At 33.3% G+C, this 19448-nt stretch overlaps 1 protein-coding gene across 2 annotated transcripts in view; it reads right to left on the bottom strand.

The window, feature by feature from the left end:
* LOC114339551 (uncharacterized) overlaps positions 1–19448 on the bottom strand; it is a 233559-nt gene that overhangs the window by 174446 nt on the left and 39665 nt on the right. Inside the window, exon 1 of one of the 2 annotated variants that reach the window (XM_050655546.1) lies at positions 11496–11646. The exons of the other annotated variant lie outside the window; for it this stretch is intronic. Within the exon in view, the coding sequence (XP_050511503.1) occupies positions 11496–11545 (50 nt within the window). The 5' untranslated portion in view covers positions 11546–11646. Of the gene's footprint in view, positions 1–11495; positions 11647–19448 lie in introns of those variants that run through there. 2 annotated transcript variants of the gene reach the window in all.

The following is a 19448-nucleotide window of genomic DNA, read 5'->3' as shown; positions in this document are numbered from 1 at the left end:
TTATTTATTTATATCGAAACGTAATAAAAATTAAAATGTATCAATCATTATCAAAGGTCATTGGAATGCCCAATCAGAGCAAACTATCCTCTGTCCTGCGCGTAGCACCAATAATTAATGTTTATTTAAAAAAATTCCTGACGCCGTGGTATTAATCGATTTTAATTTTACAAAATTGCAAATGAAAGGTACAGTACACTTATATACGCAAAAAAATTTCAACTTGCTATCTGCTTTATTTTCATTCCTGTAACATTTTAAAAAAATGAATTTTTTTTACGAAAGCTGGATTGCAAACTTTATTTTGCGTATTGTTTTACTGTATCATAAAGTTTTTCAGGGTGAAATATGAAGGTTCTACGTGCAGCATAAATGGTTGAAAAACGTAAAATGCGAATACTTGTTTTTGTATGTTTTTTTCACAATTATTGCTATTTTGCAACAAGGGTGACTATCTTTTAAATTTTTAACCAATTGTATATTGTAGGAAATTTAATTACGCAACTTTTATGTCAGTACAACTTTTCTCGGAAATGAATACTTTTAAAGTTATAATCAAAAAACCAAGAAAAAAATCGAATTTTTCCTTAATTTTTTGACATTTTGATTATTTAAACAATGTTCCGGACTTTTTTGAGAGGGAGGATAACTCAAATATTATTATTTGATTTATTTTCAAGCAATTTCTGCAAAAAAATTTGAGTCACCTCTCAACGTCCAAATGTACTAATATTTTTACAGATACGCTCTGGTCTACTGTGGCAATTAATCATAAATAAGTGGCTGATTTTTTGGTATAGGTTTAATTTAAGGGCAATTGCAAATTGTTTAATTACAGGGTGATACATTTTTAAAAACCCCCCTTTTATACCATCTGAACCGCCTATGTATGCTTATGCATGTACTGGTGTTATATACAAATTTGTATAATACACCCCCATATTTTCTCCGGAACCACCCAAAAAAAAGGAGAAATAATAAAGAAAATAATCAAAAATTGATTTTGGGCCACCACTGTGGCTTTAGGGTGCAAAGAAAATAAAATATGCATAGGTCATAATCTGTAGCAGACAGTGTGTTCTTTTATTTTCCATAAGTACGTTATCAATAAAATGAATAGGTGACGAAAAAAAAACAAAAACTGGAGCCCGCCAAAGCATTTCTGAGGTTTACGGCGCCACTGTGCCGTAACGGTTGCTTATACGAAAAATATGCATACGACCTTATTTGTAGAGAAAATAGTGGTCTTTAATTCTGTATAAGTTTTGTTTTAGAAAAATGCATAGGTAGTGAGAAAATCGTAAAAACATGCTCTCCAAAGGATAGGGTAGTTTCTGCAGTTTATTTTCAAGGATAGGGGTACTTTCCGCAGGGATGTTGCAATAATAATATATATTTATGAAAAACCCTATTGATGGCGCATATGTCCATATGGGCCAAAAAGCAAAAAAAAATTTTTTCAACCCCTCCTTATTTATTTTTATTTTGCTACAGGGGTTGCATCCAGAAATCGCTTTTGGTGTCCATGCATATGTAATAAGAAAGTGCACAAAATAATATATGAAGCATTTTAATAAAGGGCATGGTGTGTGAAGGATTCCAAGAAAATCACTTTCTTTATTAAATCTCCTTTTTTAGGGTGATTCGGAAAAAGATGGGGGTGCATTATAGAAATTTGTAAATAACACCAGTACATGGATAATCGCTGAAAGTTTTTTTACTCTAGCATAGGCGGTTCAGATGGATTTTAAAGGGGTTTTAAACCCAAAGGGGTTTTTTAAAATGTAACACCCTGTAATTAAAAAATTTGCAATTGTCCTTAAATGAAACCTATACCAAAAAATCAGCCACTTATTTGTGATTAATTGCCGCAGTGTTTATTCCTTACGTTCAGTACAGTTAGGGAAAAATAATTTTTTTAAAACATCTTTTTTTAAAATTTGTCAATTTTGGGGCGCCACCCCCGCTAAACGGTGTGTGATAGACATATGCTGTCGGGAAATAAATAGTAGGCAATATAGTCCTCTTCATTTTACTATTAAGTAAACTTTTTGCAAAACGCACAAGAAGAGCTACGTTTCGCAAAAACCACAAATTACCCCCTTTAAAGGGATGAAAAGGGGGGTTCCGGGGCGAAATTTTTTAAGAAAATGTTAGTCTCATAATGAGCACACCTTGATATACCAGAAAAAAAAAGAATGTGTGTGTACTTTGTACGCACGTAAGAAGTTATACTTCTATTATATGATTTCAACGAAATAAATATACTTTCAACAGGTTATTTGTATTTAAAGATTAAACTAATTTTTACTTACTACTTTCCAAAATTTTTTACTAAAACAATACTAAAAGTAAAAAAAAGTTAGATAACACACGGAATTGAACCAGGGACTTCTCGATCTCCGGTCGAACGCGCTACCGCCGAGTCAAACTCCCTTTGCTTTGACAGCTTACAAGATTTCTCATACATACTGACAAATTCAATAGACCAAGTGAAAAAATACTTTAAAATTTAAAGTAAATATACTTACTTTATTATAAAATATTTTATTACCGAGGAAGACATATCCAAAGACACAAAAATTATAATTAATAATACATTTACTAAAAACACTAATATATTCTTTTAATGACTTATTTGCGCTTATATATACATAATTTGAAAGAATAGCAACGAACTACCTACTGTCTATCTGCGCCTGCGCCAGGCAAGTATAAAATTTCACCCTCGATCGTAAAGAAGTATAACTTCAATAAAACCAGACTTGTGTTCATTTTGCGAGGTTCAACCTCTGTTTCCTACACTATATTAAGTTTATGTGAAAATTACATTTTTAACTACTGTTTGACTTTTCAACTTCCACTCCGGAAATCGTTAAAAAACAACGTTATAACCAACTAATAACTTGTTGGTTATACATTTTCCCCCATTTTTAAAATGATCTTTTTTGAAAACGATTTCCGGAGTGGAAATCGAAACGTCAAATAGTATGTAGTTATAATATAATCTAACAATACATTACATATATGCACCACGAGTTGTAATGCAGCTGAGTTGTAGGTAAAACCTGGGGATTGAAACCAAAGGTAATCTGTTTGTTATACACATCAGTGATATGACCGACAGTTAGGGCTTGTCCATATGTGGGCGGTTTGCCAACGTCGACTGCGCGGTTTACCTGTTTTACTTGATCTCACCCTAATGCCGCCTTTGAAGTTTCACCCTAATAGCAAGAAGAACAGGGGGTAAAATAAATACATTATTTTAAATGCGAGAATTCACGAATATGAAGAGTACGATACCATGCTCTAGGCTAGGATACCATCCTTTGGTCTTCGTAGTGAACGCACCCTTAGAGATTCGCATAGTAAAAAGACAATCAAACCACTGAGCTTCTTCGTCGTATGACTTGGACAGTCTTCGGAAAGTTGAACCATGTTTTCAAATCATTAGACTTTCCAATGTCTTAAAAGAGAAACCTTTAAACAATGTGTGTTGTCAGTGCTGCCATACGGAACGGAAACATTACATAGAGAACAGGGCAAAAGATACGTGTAGCTCAAAGTGCGATGGAGTGTTTTATGTTGGGCATTTCTCTACCTGACCAGATCCCAAACCGCCAAATAAGACGACGATCATGGGAGGCTGATGCTATAGAGAGAAGAGAGAACAGCAACATTGAAATGAAACTAGATAGGTCACGTGGCTCAAGTGACATAGGTATAACAAATTGACAAAGCCTTCCGAAGTGGAGGTCGTCCACCAATAGGATGAACTGGAATATATGGAAAATTATGGGAGAGATCGATGTCCAGCAGTAGACAAGAGAAGATTGAATGATACCTGTATCTGATAGATTTGTGACGCCAAGAATTTCATTAGTTTTTATAATCACTAAATAAATTGAATTTTGTTCCATTTACAGTAAAATCCTATAAAATTATAAAGCAATCACTAGTTTCTAACTATAATGATTAATTACCTTCCGATAAAAATTATTTTTTCCTAAACACATTCAACATCATTCATAAAATAGTATTCCATATGTTGAAATAGTTTAGTGAACAATTAAAAATAAAGATATAGTATATGTAGTACATAATGTATGTATATGTAGTACATAAATATGAATGTTTATCAATGATAAGTAAATTCCATAAACTAATTTTTTTCATTTCCCGGCAAATCAAAATAATAAACATCTAAAAATATTATTAATCTGAAAATTGTAGTCTATAGTAAACCTATTAATACTATTTTACTATATCTCTAATGACTTTCCTACATAGTTATAATCTTTGTATTCTAAACAACCTTTCTTTATAATATAATTCTAAGAATTGTTAACATTCTGATCTGTAGTGTGTTTCCTTAAGTATAGTCAATGCAAATTTTTCAGGACACAATACATATAATCATTTACAATTCTGAAGACCTATCACACAAAAAATCACACACAAGTTGATTCATGGAAGTTATGTCCGTAAGGTTATTGTCCCTTATTGTACCCTATGCCATAAAATACTGAAAAGTACATCAACCAAACATAAATAATACACTATTCCAAGAAATTAAAGCACCATCGTAAAAATGTGTCATTTGATGTCTCGAATTCCCTAAACCTGTTGTCCGATTTAAGTGATTTTTTAATAAGTTATAGTCTTATTCGTTAACAACATCACTGTAATAAAATTGTTGTTAGACAGAGGGCCTCGATTTTTGACCCTTCGCTTCGTTATCGAACGTATTCGCTTCGTATACTAAACAGATACGAAACGACTACGTTCGATAACGAAGCGAATGGTCAAAAATCGAGGCCCTCTGGTAAATTGTTAATGTATAGAGGGTGTACCAATCATACTGTGCTTTTTCTTAAAGTTCACCGCAACATGTGGAATCTTGTAGCATTTATAAAATACTGAAATTAAAACCCAACTATAGCCTCAGGATGGAAGATTGTGTACAGATGCAATATTCGTCATAAAGCAAATTACTGAGACATCACTAGAATATTATAATAGATTAGCATTTATATGTCTGATTGACTTGAAGAAAGCATTTGATAGAGTAAGACTCAAAGATGTAATCCATCATCTGTATAATACAGAAGTCCCCCTAGATATCATAAAAACTATTGAAAACATCTACCAAAACAACAAAATGAAAGTCAGAATAGATGGACAACTTACAGAACCTATAGACATAGGCAGGGGAATAAGACAAGGATACTCATTCGAGTCCGATGCTCTTCAATTTAATCATGGTTGAAATCATCAAAAGCGTCAATGAAGGAAGAGGATACAAAATGGGAAACAAAGAAGTAAAAATATTCTAAAAAAAAGAAGCCAATTTTTAGAAGCCATGGAGGTATTACCAGGAAAATGGTCCAATAAGTTTTCAATTAAATATCTTTTAGAAATATTTTGGATATTTTTAAATATTTTTATCAGGTTGAAAACTTTGACTTTCATTTAGCAGATGTCGCTAGGCACCTACTCCATAACGTCAGTTGCAATGTGGGGATAAACTCTCGGAGTTTCGTCACTTGGGGCAGAGAGCAGCAAACCTACGCCTCTCTGATGATGACTCCAATTAGAGTCGAAAATCGTCGATTTAGAGTGCTGGTTTGCGCTCTTTGTACTAAATTAAAGACAGTCTTGCCTTCGCATTGCAACTGAATAAAAATGGTATACATTTTTACATTAAAAATATTCTGTTACTCAGACGACGCAATACTGATAGCCCAAGATGAAGATAGTCTGCAAAGATTAGTCCACAGTTTTAACATAAGAATAAAAAAATTCGTTAAGACAAGTTCGTCTCAGAAAACTAAAACAATAGTAAGCAGTAAAGAACCAATCAGATGTAAAATATACATTGATGGCATCAGTATTGTACATTAATAACTGGGTGAAAAACAGAAGAGTAGAATGACAACAAACAGAGAAGTAAGGACGACAATAGACTACGTAGTGGGAAGACTACGACAACGATGGAATGACAACTTACTGGAGGCACATTGAAAAACAGACAGAGTCATGTCTACATAAAAAGAAGAAGAAGAAGTATTGAACAAATAATGGAAATAAAATATCTTGGAATTGCATTGTCAAGATACGGAGACCTGGACGAAGAAATGAGAAATCAAGTACAAAAATCAAATAGACTGGCAGGATGTCTTAATAACACTATATGGCGAAACCGAAAAATTAACACTGAGATAAAATCAGTAATTTATAAAGCCAGCGTAAGAAAAATACTGGTATATGTGTGGCGACACGCTTCAATTACCATTTTGCTAATTTTAATTTTTAATAACTTTTTCAAAATGAAATAATACGTCCCATTTTAAAATTCACAAACCATATGCATAAAGGGCCTGTTAAGTTTTAAGAAACGAAATATATCAGTATTCAGATAAAATGCCTTCTCAGCTTTTAAAACACCAGATGTTGATGGCCTGTTCAATTTATGTATGGGAAACGCAAATTCCATAATAGATTACGGGACGATAAAGGGCCAGCCTCCTATGTCAATGAATCAGTCTTCAACTTCTTTAAAAACCACAGAAATGTAAAACTAATGTTTTTAGTTCATCCACAGGCAGTCTGACACAAACCCTCGTCCCGCAAAGAATAACAAACCCTCTTACGACATATAAGCACGCCTTTTTAACCAAAAATAAATAAATATATTATTGGTCGTTGTCTTACACATATTGTAATTTCATTTAATTGTTTCTGTAAACCATCAACGGAACATATGCATCAGAAACAAGACCCGATACAGCCACCATATAAATACTACTGGAAACGGCAGAGATGAAAGTACTGAGAAGAATTACAGGAAATACGCTGAGAGATCGAAAGACGTGTGAAGAAATTAGAAGACAATGTAACGTACGGTGTATAAACGAATGGACACTAAACAGAAAAAAGAATGGAATAATCACATAAGCAGAATGGGGGGACACGTGTGGTCAAAACAGTAAGTGGTGTTTCACATTATAAGAATTTTGAACGTGCGAGGGTTTTTTCGTGCGGTAGTTTTGACGCGCTTGTCCTTTTCACACAATAAGAATTGGGTCGCACGAAGATATTTTGCTGTGTTGTTTGGTATATTAGTTTTATTTACACTTTGTGGCTGAGGTCGGTACATGATACGATGTCTGATATGTATCATTACGATGTATAATTACAAATGGGTATTTTTTGTCCATACTTTTGTCCTAATGTGCTGTAATGCGTATTTAATTCATTTGCAATTTCTATTTTGTCAGTTATTATTTCTTATGTTTTTAATTAAAAATCTTAATTTGTTTTTATAATCGTTGTTCTACTAAGTTATTTGTGGGATTAGCTCATCTAATTAGCTCATACAATATATCTAATAAACTATTCTAAATGGGAAATAAGCCACAATTTAACTAAAATAAGTATTTTATTAACGTTTTGACATCCGATTTGGGCGTCGAAACGTTAATAAAATCATTTTTTAGTTAAATTGTGGCTTATTTTCAATTTAGAATAGTTTATTACAAAAATGCCACAAGGAAATAGCTTCAGAACAAGATTACAATCTGTTTTTCATGTACAGAATTTAAAAGACCCTCCGTCATCCACTCGTTTTTAAATGTTGTTCCTGTTCCCCTCGTTTTAAATGTTGTTTTTAGATAATTTCACGCAAGACGCGACGGCCGCCCTACTCCAGTCTTCCGAGTCGTTTACCCTATAAAACTAAATATAATTTCGTAGAATAAAAGGTATAGTTATATTATATGGAGCGAAATCACATTATAGCGTTGTGGTTACTTTATTGTCGAAGAAAGAGAAATAAGAGGAACCGAGTTCATTGGATCCATCCTATGAACGCAAAAAGATACGATTTATAGATTTTTATATTCACACATATTGATGGAACACCCTCTATACTCAACGTTAATTGCAACTATGTAAAATAAAGTTTATTATAATATACGTAGCAGGTTTAATTACTGTTGTTATCACTAACATATAATTAATTTTGCTGTGCTTACCAAATGTGTCTTTTTCTTTGCCACCTAATTCGTCAAATTCACTGTTAAGTACACGGTATACACCATTCCAAGCATTTCTCGTCAAGTTTCTATATTTATATATTTCTATATTATAATAATATAGTGTGAATAAAAATAATATACCAAACAACACAGCAACATATCTTCGTGCGACTCAATTCTTATTGTGTGAAAATGGCAAATGCGTCAAAACTATCGCACGAGAAAACCCTCGCACGTTCAAAATTATTATAATGTGAAACAGTCCATATGATTACATGAGCTACCATTGGAATGTCGTCGTGCGTTGTAACCCTCGCACGCTTAAATTCTTATAATGTGAAACAGCGCTAAGAGATAAATCACCAATCGTAAGAAGTATCGGCCGTCCGCGCAAAAGATGCGAGTGATAACCTTCCATAAGGGTATCAATCCGCCAATGAACAAGCAGAATTGCAACATACATTTTAATAAGTAGACGCGAACTTTGTATGCATTTAAAAAAACATATTTCTATACTGAATTGGGAATTGTTGCTTGCTATGTGTATAACTACATGTACTACTATTTATCTAAAACGTATTCCTACATAATAGGGGAGTGCAATTAGAACGAAAACGAGTTTATATACATATTAAAGTAAAAAGTTCTATGTACTCGCAGATTTGGCCGCTAATTGTTTATTAATTGTTTAAACAATAATAATTGTTCTGTATAAATAATTTTAAAACTATAGTTGAATTCATAATTGTATTTGATCAAATATGTTTCTATTTTGTTTTTGATTATGCTGAATCCGAATATGGCATTACAATGAAAATTCTTATACAGAAGCTCTTATACAGTATGTCTGTGTAGCTAGGAACCACATGGAAAACTTTTTTATTATCAATTTTACGAAAAAAAGGTATTCTTCATAAAATGCTCTGGCATGCTAAAATGCAACCATCAGATATCAAATGTTATCAATTTTATACGAGTTATGTGAAAAATATGAATTCCGTTAAAGAGTATAAAGTACCTTTATATTCCAGAATATCAAAAAATGCTATTAGGAAAAGTTGTTTGAAATTAAAAATTATGTTTTATTATACAATTACATCATTCTAATCGAAAAAAAAATTCAATTTTTTCTCAAATTACGGATACCCATCATCATTTTATTAAAATTAGGTATGATAACTATTTTATTATCAATTTTACGAAAAAAAGTTGTTTTTCATAAAATGTTCTACCTGGTCTAAAGTCTAAGATATCCTAAAACTGATAATAAAAAAGTTATAAATAGGTTCCAATTTACGCAGACATACTGTATAAGAGCTAAAACAATTTTTTTTGTTGAACATTTATTATTGTTGAAGCTTACTATTAAATGTATTAGGTAAGTTTTACAGAAAAAAGTTTTGATCACTTTGTATAAAATTTTTTTAGCTGGTAATTTTCGGTTTTTGTATTACATTTTTGTTATCTTTCTTAATTTTCTCAAAAATAAATAGTGTATTTTATCTCCAAAGTAAAATAATTTAGTGCGTTTTAAAGATTACATCCTAAGCTTTAAAAAAGTACCTATGAAATTGTAATAAATCTGTTCAAACTTGAGTAATACCGTCTTAAACTGGTGGTAATTCTGTAAAACTACGAAGTTTTCAAAAATTACATTTTTAGAGACGTCGTATCATTTGAATTAAATTTTTGAGATTTTTTTTAATGCAACATCGTTTAGTAAAAGTTTTGAAAGGTAAGTTTTGTAAAATTGAGAGTTTTATAAGAAAAATTGTATTAGTTACACATTTTTAAATCATTTTTAAACAAAATTCATGTAAGTCTCACTTTCCGCGAACACCGTACTTACGCCCATACATTTTATTTATTTTTATTATAACCATAAGATAGCTTAATTATCTTCTTTCATGTCCAATTTGTAAAATTTCATTTGATCCATTAGTTAAAGAATTACATTAAAATAACTCAACCGTGCACTTCTCCGAACGCTAGTTTACAGTGCGCCAATGTTTGTGAAAAGGGTGACTTTAGCGATATAAATAAAAAATTATAGAAGCTACAGACTTAATTTTCGAAAAATCTTTATACAGTATGTCCCTGTAAGTTGTATCCATATGGAAAACTTTTTTATTATTAATTTTCCGAAAAAAGTTATTCTTCACAAAAAGCTCTGCATGGTCCAAAACCTAAGATTTAACCATCAAATATCAAATTTTTTGAATATTATACGAGGTATGTCAAAAAGTTTGAATTTCACTCAAGAGTAAAGTAGCTTTATTTTTCACAATATTGAAAATTGCTATTATGAAAAGTTGTTGGGAATTAAAAACTATATTTTAATATGCAATTACATCCTTCTAAGTGAAAAAATTTTTTTTTTTTTTGAAAAATTATGGATAACTTACATTATTTTCAGTTATTTCAATTCTGATAACTCTTTTATTATTAATTTTGCGAAAAAAAGTGATTCTTAATAAAAAGTTCTGGATGGTCTAAAACCTAAAATACAACCATCTTATATAAAATTTTATCAATTTTATACGAGGTATGTCAAAAAATAAATTTAAATCAAAAGTAAAGTACCTTTATAGTTCAGAATATTTCAATTAGAAGGATGTAATTACATACTGAAGCATACTTTTTAATTCTAAATAACTTGTCATAATAGGAATTTTCGATATTGTGAAAAATAACGTGTATTACTATTGAGCGAAATTCATATTTTTGACATACCTCGTATAAAATTGATAAAATTTGTTATAAGATGGTTGTATTTTAGGTTTTGGACCATGCCAAACTTTTTATTAAGAATCACTTAATTAATAATAAAAGAGTTATCTAAATTGAAATAACTGAAAATAATGTTAGTTATCCATAATTTATCAAATACAATTTTTTTCAATTAGAAGGATATAATTGCATATTACAATATAGTTTTTAATTCCAAACAACTTTTCATAATAGCAATTTTCAATATTGTGAAAAATGAAGCTACTTTACTCTTGAGTGAAATTCAAACTTTTTGGCATACCTCGTATAATATTCAAAAAATTTGATATTTGATGATTAAATCTTAGGTTTTGGACCATGCAGAGCTTTTTATGAAGAATAACTTTTTTTCGTAAATTAATAATAAAAAAGTTTTCCATATGGATACAACTTACAGGGACATACTGTATATAAGTTTATATTTTCGGAGTTATTTAAAAAAACATCTAATTTCGCAATTCATTTGTTTAATAAAAAATGAAGCACCCACTTCTCGAGTAGAACTTTTTGATTTGTTGTTTTTATTAAACATTTCTTAATGAAATTACAAAAAGTTCTATCTTGTTTGATTTTTTCCGAAGTGTATATGCACTCCCCTATAAATTGCTTTCAAGCATGGCGATATAATGATCCAACCAGATAACAAAAGAAGCACAACAAACTTCAAAAGAAACCTTATAAACAAACCTTTTAATCCATTTGGAAATAAAACGATTCAAACGTCGTTTTTTACCCATATTTTCACGAAAACTCACAATTCTACACGTTAATTTTCCAATGACTCAAAAACTACTACCAATTGCACAAAAACCGCGGCGACACGATCTTATTTAGAGCACGAGTCGCAGGCCAACCAACGTTCGGAATGCTCTTTCTCTCTGTTTAAATTTTATTTATAGCCACCCCGAGATAGAAGTATTCGGTAGGATGATGGCACCGAGATTTAGAAGCGACTCTAATCACCGTTTTGGAAAATTAAAAAATAAAAATTAACCTTTTGGCAAGCGACTGAAAGTTGGTCAATCGAAAAAACAACAAAAAAATAAGGCTTCAAAGGGCAAATACCCGAACACAGAGGCGTACCGTTATTGACAATATTTTTTAAAAGAAATGTTTAAACAAAATTTACATAAAGCAATTACATAGTTGAATTTTCCAATTTTTACCAATTTTTGAGTCATTTTGACTAAACTTTGGGTCATCATTGTTTAAACAGAAATGACTTCAAAACAGGAACTAAAGATTAAAACTCAACTTTTCAATACGCTTCGACTGATGTGTTACATGTACTATTTCTGCGACTATAACGGCACTTCTGGTTAGAACTTTTTAAGCAAAAATGATATAAAAACCAAAACCAAAATTTTTTCTCATCTCGCTAAGGCACGTCGAATGATATATCGCTTATACTATTTCGGTGACTTTAGAACAGTTCATACGGTTGCAACTCTAAAACTGGAAGTCCGATGTCAAATTTCTCATCTTTAATAACACCCTTGGGTTATAAGCTTTCATTCGGCACCTCATTTGTCATTCTATCTGTATTAATAATGGAGGAGTTGTATTCGCGGACGGAAAGACAGATGAACAGACAGTCATGAAACCGGAAGTATATATTTGTTCTCTTCTTGCGAAGTAGCGTCGATTAATATATCACGTGTACTATTCCGGCGACTTTAAAACAGTACTTCTGGTCGCATTTCTAAAACCGGAAGTCCTAGGTCAAATTTCTCACATTTAGTACAATCGCATTATAAGCTTTCATTTGACACCTCATTTGTCATTCTACCTGGTATATTGACGGAAGAGTTATATTCGCGGTCGGACGGACCGACGGACAGACAGCCTAGGTCAAATATCTCACCTTTAGTACCATCCTTGGATTATAAGCTTTCATTTGACACCTCATTTGTCATTCTACCTGGTATAATAACGGAGGAGCTATATTCGCGGTCGGACAGACCGACGCACAGACAGCCTAGATCAAATTTATCACCTTTAGTAACATCCTTGGATTATAAACTTTCATATGACACCGTATTTGTCATTCTACCTGGTAAAATGACGGAGGAGTTAAATTCGCGGTCGGACGGACCGCCGAACAGACAGCCTAGGTCAAATATCTCACCTTTAGTACCATCATTGAATTATAAGCTTTTATTTGACACCTCATTTGTCATTCTACCTGGTATAATGACATCATCATCATCTTGGTGCTACAGCCCTTAGAGGTCCTCGACCTTCTCAAGCTTTCTACGCCATTCTGTTCTGTCCCTTGCTTGCATTTTCCAGTTGCCGACTCCGATCTTCTCGGCATCCTGTGTTACACCGTCCATCCACCTCAGCTTTGGTCTACCCCGTCTTCTCATTCCCACGGGTTGCGCTGTTAGAATCTTTTTTATCATGTTCGATTCAAGGGCCCTGGCTACATGTCCTGCCCACTGCAGGCGGTTTCGCTTAATTATAGTGATAATATCTTTTCCACCAAACGTATGCTTGTAGATATTCTGCAGTTCAAAGTTATATCTACGCCTCCATATTCCGTTCTCACAGACCGCTCCGAATATCTTACGTAGCACCTTTCTTTCAAAAATCGACAGAGCGGATTCATCTGTTTTAGTTAGCGTCCATGCCCCTGATCCATATGTGAGAACGGGGACTATCAATGTTCTATACAGCCTTATACGAGTTTTTTGAGACATACGTTTGTTAGCTAAGTACTTTGATAGACTATGATAACACCTGTTTGCAATTATTATTCGCCTTTTTATTTCCTCTGATGTGTTAATATTGGGGTTAACCGATGTTCCTAGATATATGAACTCTTTGACCGCTTCGAAGTTTTGGTCATTGATGATTAGATCTGCGTCAACATTTCCAGCTCTTGTGTTTGTGTTAGTCGCCATGAATTTTGTTTTATTTCGATTTATATGTAACCCCATTCGTTCTGCTGCTGCTACTAGCTCGGTTAGGATTTCCGCAGTTCTCGCTCTGGTTCTTGTTATAATGTCCACGTCGTCTGCATATGCTAGAATTTGGACAGATCTATTGAATATTGTTCCCCTGCCATCTATATTAGCGTCTCGTACGACTTTTTCTAATGCTACATTAAAAAGTTGACACGTCAGCGCATCTCCCTGCCTTAACCCCCTATGTATTTCAAATGGGGTTGACGAGTCGTTTTGAATTTTTACTGCTGATATCATCTTAGCCATTGTCACTTTTATCATACATATGAGTTTTTTTGGGATTCCTAACTCATTCATAGCGTTGTAGAGACTTGGTCTTAATACAGTGGTACCTGGTATAATAATGGACCTGGTATAATGACGGAGGAGTTATATTCGCGGTCGGACAGACCGACGGACAGACAGCCTAGGTCAAATATCTCACCTGTAGTACCATCCTTGGATTATAAGCTTTCATTTGACACCTCATTTGTCATTTTACCTGGTATATTGACGGATAAGCTATATTCGCGGTCGGACAGACCGACGCACAGACAGCCTAGATCAAATGTATCACCTTTAGTAACATCCTTGGATTATAAGCTTTCATATGACACCTCATTTGTCATTCTACCTGCTATAATGACGGAGGAGTTATATTTGCGGTCGGACAGCCTAGGTCAAATATCTCACCTTTAGTACCATCTTTGAATTATAAGCTTTTATTTGACACCTCATTTGTCATTCTACCTGGTATAATGACGGAGGAGTTATATTCGGGGTCGGACAGACAGCCTAGGTCAAATATCTCACCTTTGCTACCATCCTTGGATTATAAGCTTTCATTTGACACCTAATTTGTCATTCTAGCTGGTATATTCACAGAGGAGTTGTGATTACAGACAGACGGACAGACGGACGTAGATAATTCAAAGTTTTCACATTTTTTCAAAATTGGGTGAAAACAATAGTTGAAATAAAACAATAAACAATATTTTAAATCAAAAGAACACCCGACTTGGGCGTCGAAACGTTAAGAAAATCAAAAGTCTAATAAGTCAGGAAATAAAATTCGAAATTATTTATCCTCTGAGCTTTTTAAGTTGGAAAAATAAAGCATACCAGATTGGCGAAATATTCGACAAGGGTACTCTGTTATGCTTTATTTTTCCAACTTAAAAAGCTCAGAGGATTAGCTATTTGTATAACAAGGGAGGAAAGTTTACTGCCCGACGCGTAGCGGAGGGCAGTAATCATTCAAGTGAGGAAAAGGCACTTTACTCCCATGTTATACATATGGTTTTTCCACCTTCCTCAAATTAATAACAAGTCATTTTTCATTCTTAATTTATTTATGTAACTAACCAACAAAATTTATTAAAACTAAAACTAACAAGTAGGGACAATATAACTGTCAACTGTCAAATATAAGTCAAATTATTAATGTAAACATTATTAAATCAAAATAACAATTTACTGTTTTTTACCATTCTGCAAAATACAGGATGTTTTATAAATAAACGTTAAAATGTATAGATACTTACGTAATAGAAAATAGATATTGTACAGGGCGTCAATAAGTTATATTTCATGAATGAAATATCACGACGTCACTTTTACTTTTCCTCCCTAGGGAGGAAAAATATTTTCCTTCCTAGGGAGGAAAAGTACAACTTTGCTCCCTACAATCAGGTCCGGAAAAGTATACTTACGGTAGAGGTAGGTGGAAAAAATAATTTCGAATTTTATTTCCTGACTTATTAGACTTTTGATTCATAGATGGTGCTAGTAGCATCTTTGGTAATTATTTTGATAATTACCCGGAAAGGAATTGATTTCACTTCAGTGCCTCTACCTAGGTGCTCCGATGAGGAAACGGTTATTCCGAAATACGTATAAGCACATAGTAGAGGCTCTGTACTGTAATCAAATCTAAACCATCTTTTCTTTTCTTTTCTGTTCTTTTCTTTTAGTTAATAAAATCATTTTTTTGGTAAAATTGTGGCTTATTTCCCATTGACAATAGTTGATTATGGATTCTACGTAAGTGAATACATCCTAATACTGCACTAGGTTCATTAACTACAGGCCCTTCAGATTTTCGTTTTTTATTACCTATATTTCCAGCTTCCTTAAATTTTTTTACTAACTCCAAAACATACTTTCTACTGTCGTGTTTATCTTGATGTCGTTTATTAAATTGCGGATCTATCATATTGGCACATTCATTCTTCATAAAATACAACTAAATAATATCTACCGTATTTTTTTAAATTAAAGAATAAAGAATACAACAATACTTAAAAACAAGAGCTTCACCAAAGCAATCATGGATAAAATAATGAAGGCACAAAGAGCCATGGAAAGAGCAACGTTAGGAGTAAAATTAAAAGACAAACAGCAAAACAACTGGATAAGAAATAAAACAAAAGTCAAAGACGCAGGACAACATATAGCCAGGCTAAAATGGAGTTTCGCAGGTCATAACGCCAGACAAATAGACAATAGGTGGAATACCGTGACACAACAATGGAGACCATGGACAGGAAAGAGAGCAAGAGGACGACCCCAGATGGCAATTAAAGGGAAAAAGAAGAATATCTACCGTTTCCGGAATAGAATAAACAATGGTAATACATTTTCAGACTACAAATTAATGCTTACAACTGATTCGCAAGAGAATTGTCTAATTTAACTTTCCTTTTGTGTTTATATCATATCATTTACTTAGTGTGACAAATTCGCCAAAAAATATCAAATTCTGCGCGAAGAACGAAATTAAAATAAAACCATTGGTCTACTAAATCAACTAATTAAGCCAGTAAATACAATTTAAAGTTTAAAAGTCTTTTTGAAGAAATAAAATACAGTATTGGATCCAATTTAAAAACTAATATACAGTAGACTCCCGTAAGTTCGGCCACCTCGGGACTGAACCCTAGGCCGAACTTAAAAGTGGCCAAACTAACCGATGCCTATCTAAAAAATACCCATTTGTTTGTAAGGCTCTAGCAAGCACAAAACACTTGCACATTATGTAGAATACAACACAGTGGGATACTCTGCCATATATTTACCACATATGAAAAAACAGAAGGATAAAAACACTACAAAACAATACTTACAGAACTGTAGGCCTAATAAAATTTAAAAATATTACTGTACATTCCTGGTTTGGCTTCTTAAACACATTCTCAGCAGCATTTGCGTCTCTATATTCTTCTCATTTTCCTGGCGAATAACACACTCGGAGATTTCGTCGTCGTCGTTCAAACTTCGTTGTGTAGCTCCATTTCAAAGTTGATCCACACCAAAACATCTTCTTCAACAACGGGATCACAGTTCGGTAGTTGCCGAACGTAGTGCAATAAGCTGCCTTGTCATCAGGTGCGTTAACAAGAATGTAGTTTGGCTCATTTGCTGTTGTGTTTGCTTGGTCAATCGTATCTTCTATATTTGGCCAAAGTTTTTCCAAGACTTTACAAAAGTCGGCAGTGGTATTTCGTCGTATGCCTTGGCCGACATATACACAACATCCTTCATATTAACTGACTTCAGTATTTCTAGGCCTAAGTTGTCATCAGCCTTCAATATGGAAATAACTTCAGAAAGCAGTTTTCGCCTATACTTCCTCTTGAAGCACTCAATGGCCTCTTGGTCCATCGGCTGCTGAAAACTGGTTACATTGGGTGGCAAGAACAGCAGTTTAATTTGTTTTTCATCGTCACACTGAATATCTTCCTGGTGAGCAGGCGCGTTGTCAGGAAGTAGAAGTGCTTTGCTGGGCAGTATTAATTTTGTAAAATGTTTTTTCACTTCGGGAACAAATTCGTCGACGAACCATTCCCTTAACAAATATGTGTCCATCCATGCTGATTTCTGCGACCGATAATACACTGGGAAAGTTTCCATATTTATGTTCTTAATCGCTCTCAGTTTTGCTGCTGTGCCAATGACAAATAGGAGTCAATGTGGATCCCCGAAGCATTTGAACACAAGGCGACCGTTATCATCTTTTTGCTGACTTTAAACCTTGCAGCAGCTGTTTCTTGTGGGGTGATAAAGGTATTTCTGGGCAGCAGTTTAAAATTTAACCCAGTTTCGTTGACGTTGTCTATTTGCTCTGGGCTCAAGTTTTGGTCCTCGATGATAATTAAAAAAAATCTTGCAGAAAAATTGGTGGCCACTGCAAGCAGAGAGCCAGCCGGACTAGCGGAGACCGAGCTAACCGAGGCCGAACTTACGGGAGTCTACTGTACAGGGATTGGCAATGGCTTTAAAACGATATCCTATTTGACACCCTAATTACCATTAAAAAATGCTGGGGTGATTCTTACCCTGACTTAAGTAAAATAATAAAATACCGGAAAAATGTATCCTCCTTTAATAAAAAATTAACCTGTCGCTGGGTTTTTAAAAAATAACGTAGTCACAATTTCACCAAGTATTACTACAAACCCATATCTTAAAAAAATTCATATTCTCAATGCTATTATTGAAACACTTCTTTCTGTTACTTATTCCACACTTTCAGTTTTTTATTTTATCCATTATCATGCACAAAATACCTAGATCCTAACCACATGGAGCAATCCCCAAAATAGTTCGTAAAAATGCGCCACATGAAGAATGTAGGTAAAGGTAGCCCGTGCAGACTTCTTTATTTTTGTATCAGATAATTTATGAGAACCAAGTGGAAAAACGTCATCGAATGATGAATCATCAGCATCATTTGAATGTCTAAAAATATTTTTATTTTTATGGAATACAGGGTGTTTGGTAAAGAATGGGCCATAGCTTAATCTTAGATTCCTGAGCTTAAAATAGGACGATTTAAGTTAACTTGCTTTTGTACGAAAGTTGATAATAACCGAAATACAAGGTGTCAAAGTTAAACTTTTATTTTATTTATTCTTGAATATTTCCCGACAGGCATGGGATAATAATGTGAAATTTAGTAAGCGAGGGTTATTTGGGACGAGAAATCTAAATTCGCCACCAAAAATTATGTATTACCCAGAGGGCGCCACATACGCCTTTCAGCGCTTATTTAATTCAAGTTTAATTTTTTTTATTGCCCATTCTACATACTTTTTCAATCAAAACTTTTATTCTATTAATATTCTTACCCAAAAAGGGTATTACAGTAGAGCGTCGATTATCCGAACTAATTGGGGGACATGGGTGTTCGGAAAACCGATTTGTTCGGATAATCGAACTATATTGAGAGTGTCATTCATATTTATCCACAAGTGAATAAAAACCATATTTATATAACTGTATATTTGTTTATACCTTGATAATGACAAATAGCAAATAAACAAAAAAGTGCAGTCTTTTCAACAACATATTTTTGGATACACAATTGAAGAAAATTGAAGATATTTTAAGCTTTAATTACTAACGCTTGCTCAGTACTCGAGTGAGGGGCGCGGGAGTCGGGAGTTCGGATAACCGGTCGTTCGGTTGATCGACGTTAGGATAATCGACGCTCTACTGTAATTAGGTCTATAATAATTAAAAGGGTCTATTAATATTTTTACTTAATATTCTTACATTCATCTCGCTAAACTCAACCGTTTACGAGATAAAAATCTGCAAGGCAACATAATTTTTTGCATATCATTGTACTTATTAGTTATACCCGAAAAATAACTTAAACCATAAAAATTTACAAAAATGTATCGCAAAT

Source organism: Diabrotica virgifera, chromosome 7 (assembly GCF_917563875.1).
Source record: "Diabrotica virgifera virgifera chromosome 7, PGI_DIABVI_V3a".
Lineage (NCBI taxonomy): Eukaryota > Metazoa > Arthropoda > Insecta > Coleoptera > Chrysomelidae > Diabrotica > Diabrotica virgifera.
The sequence above is the reverse complement of the archived record's forward strand: the minus strand, read 5'-3'. Positions and strand labels throughout refer to the sequence as shown.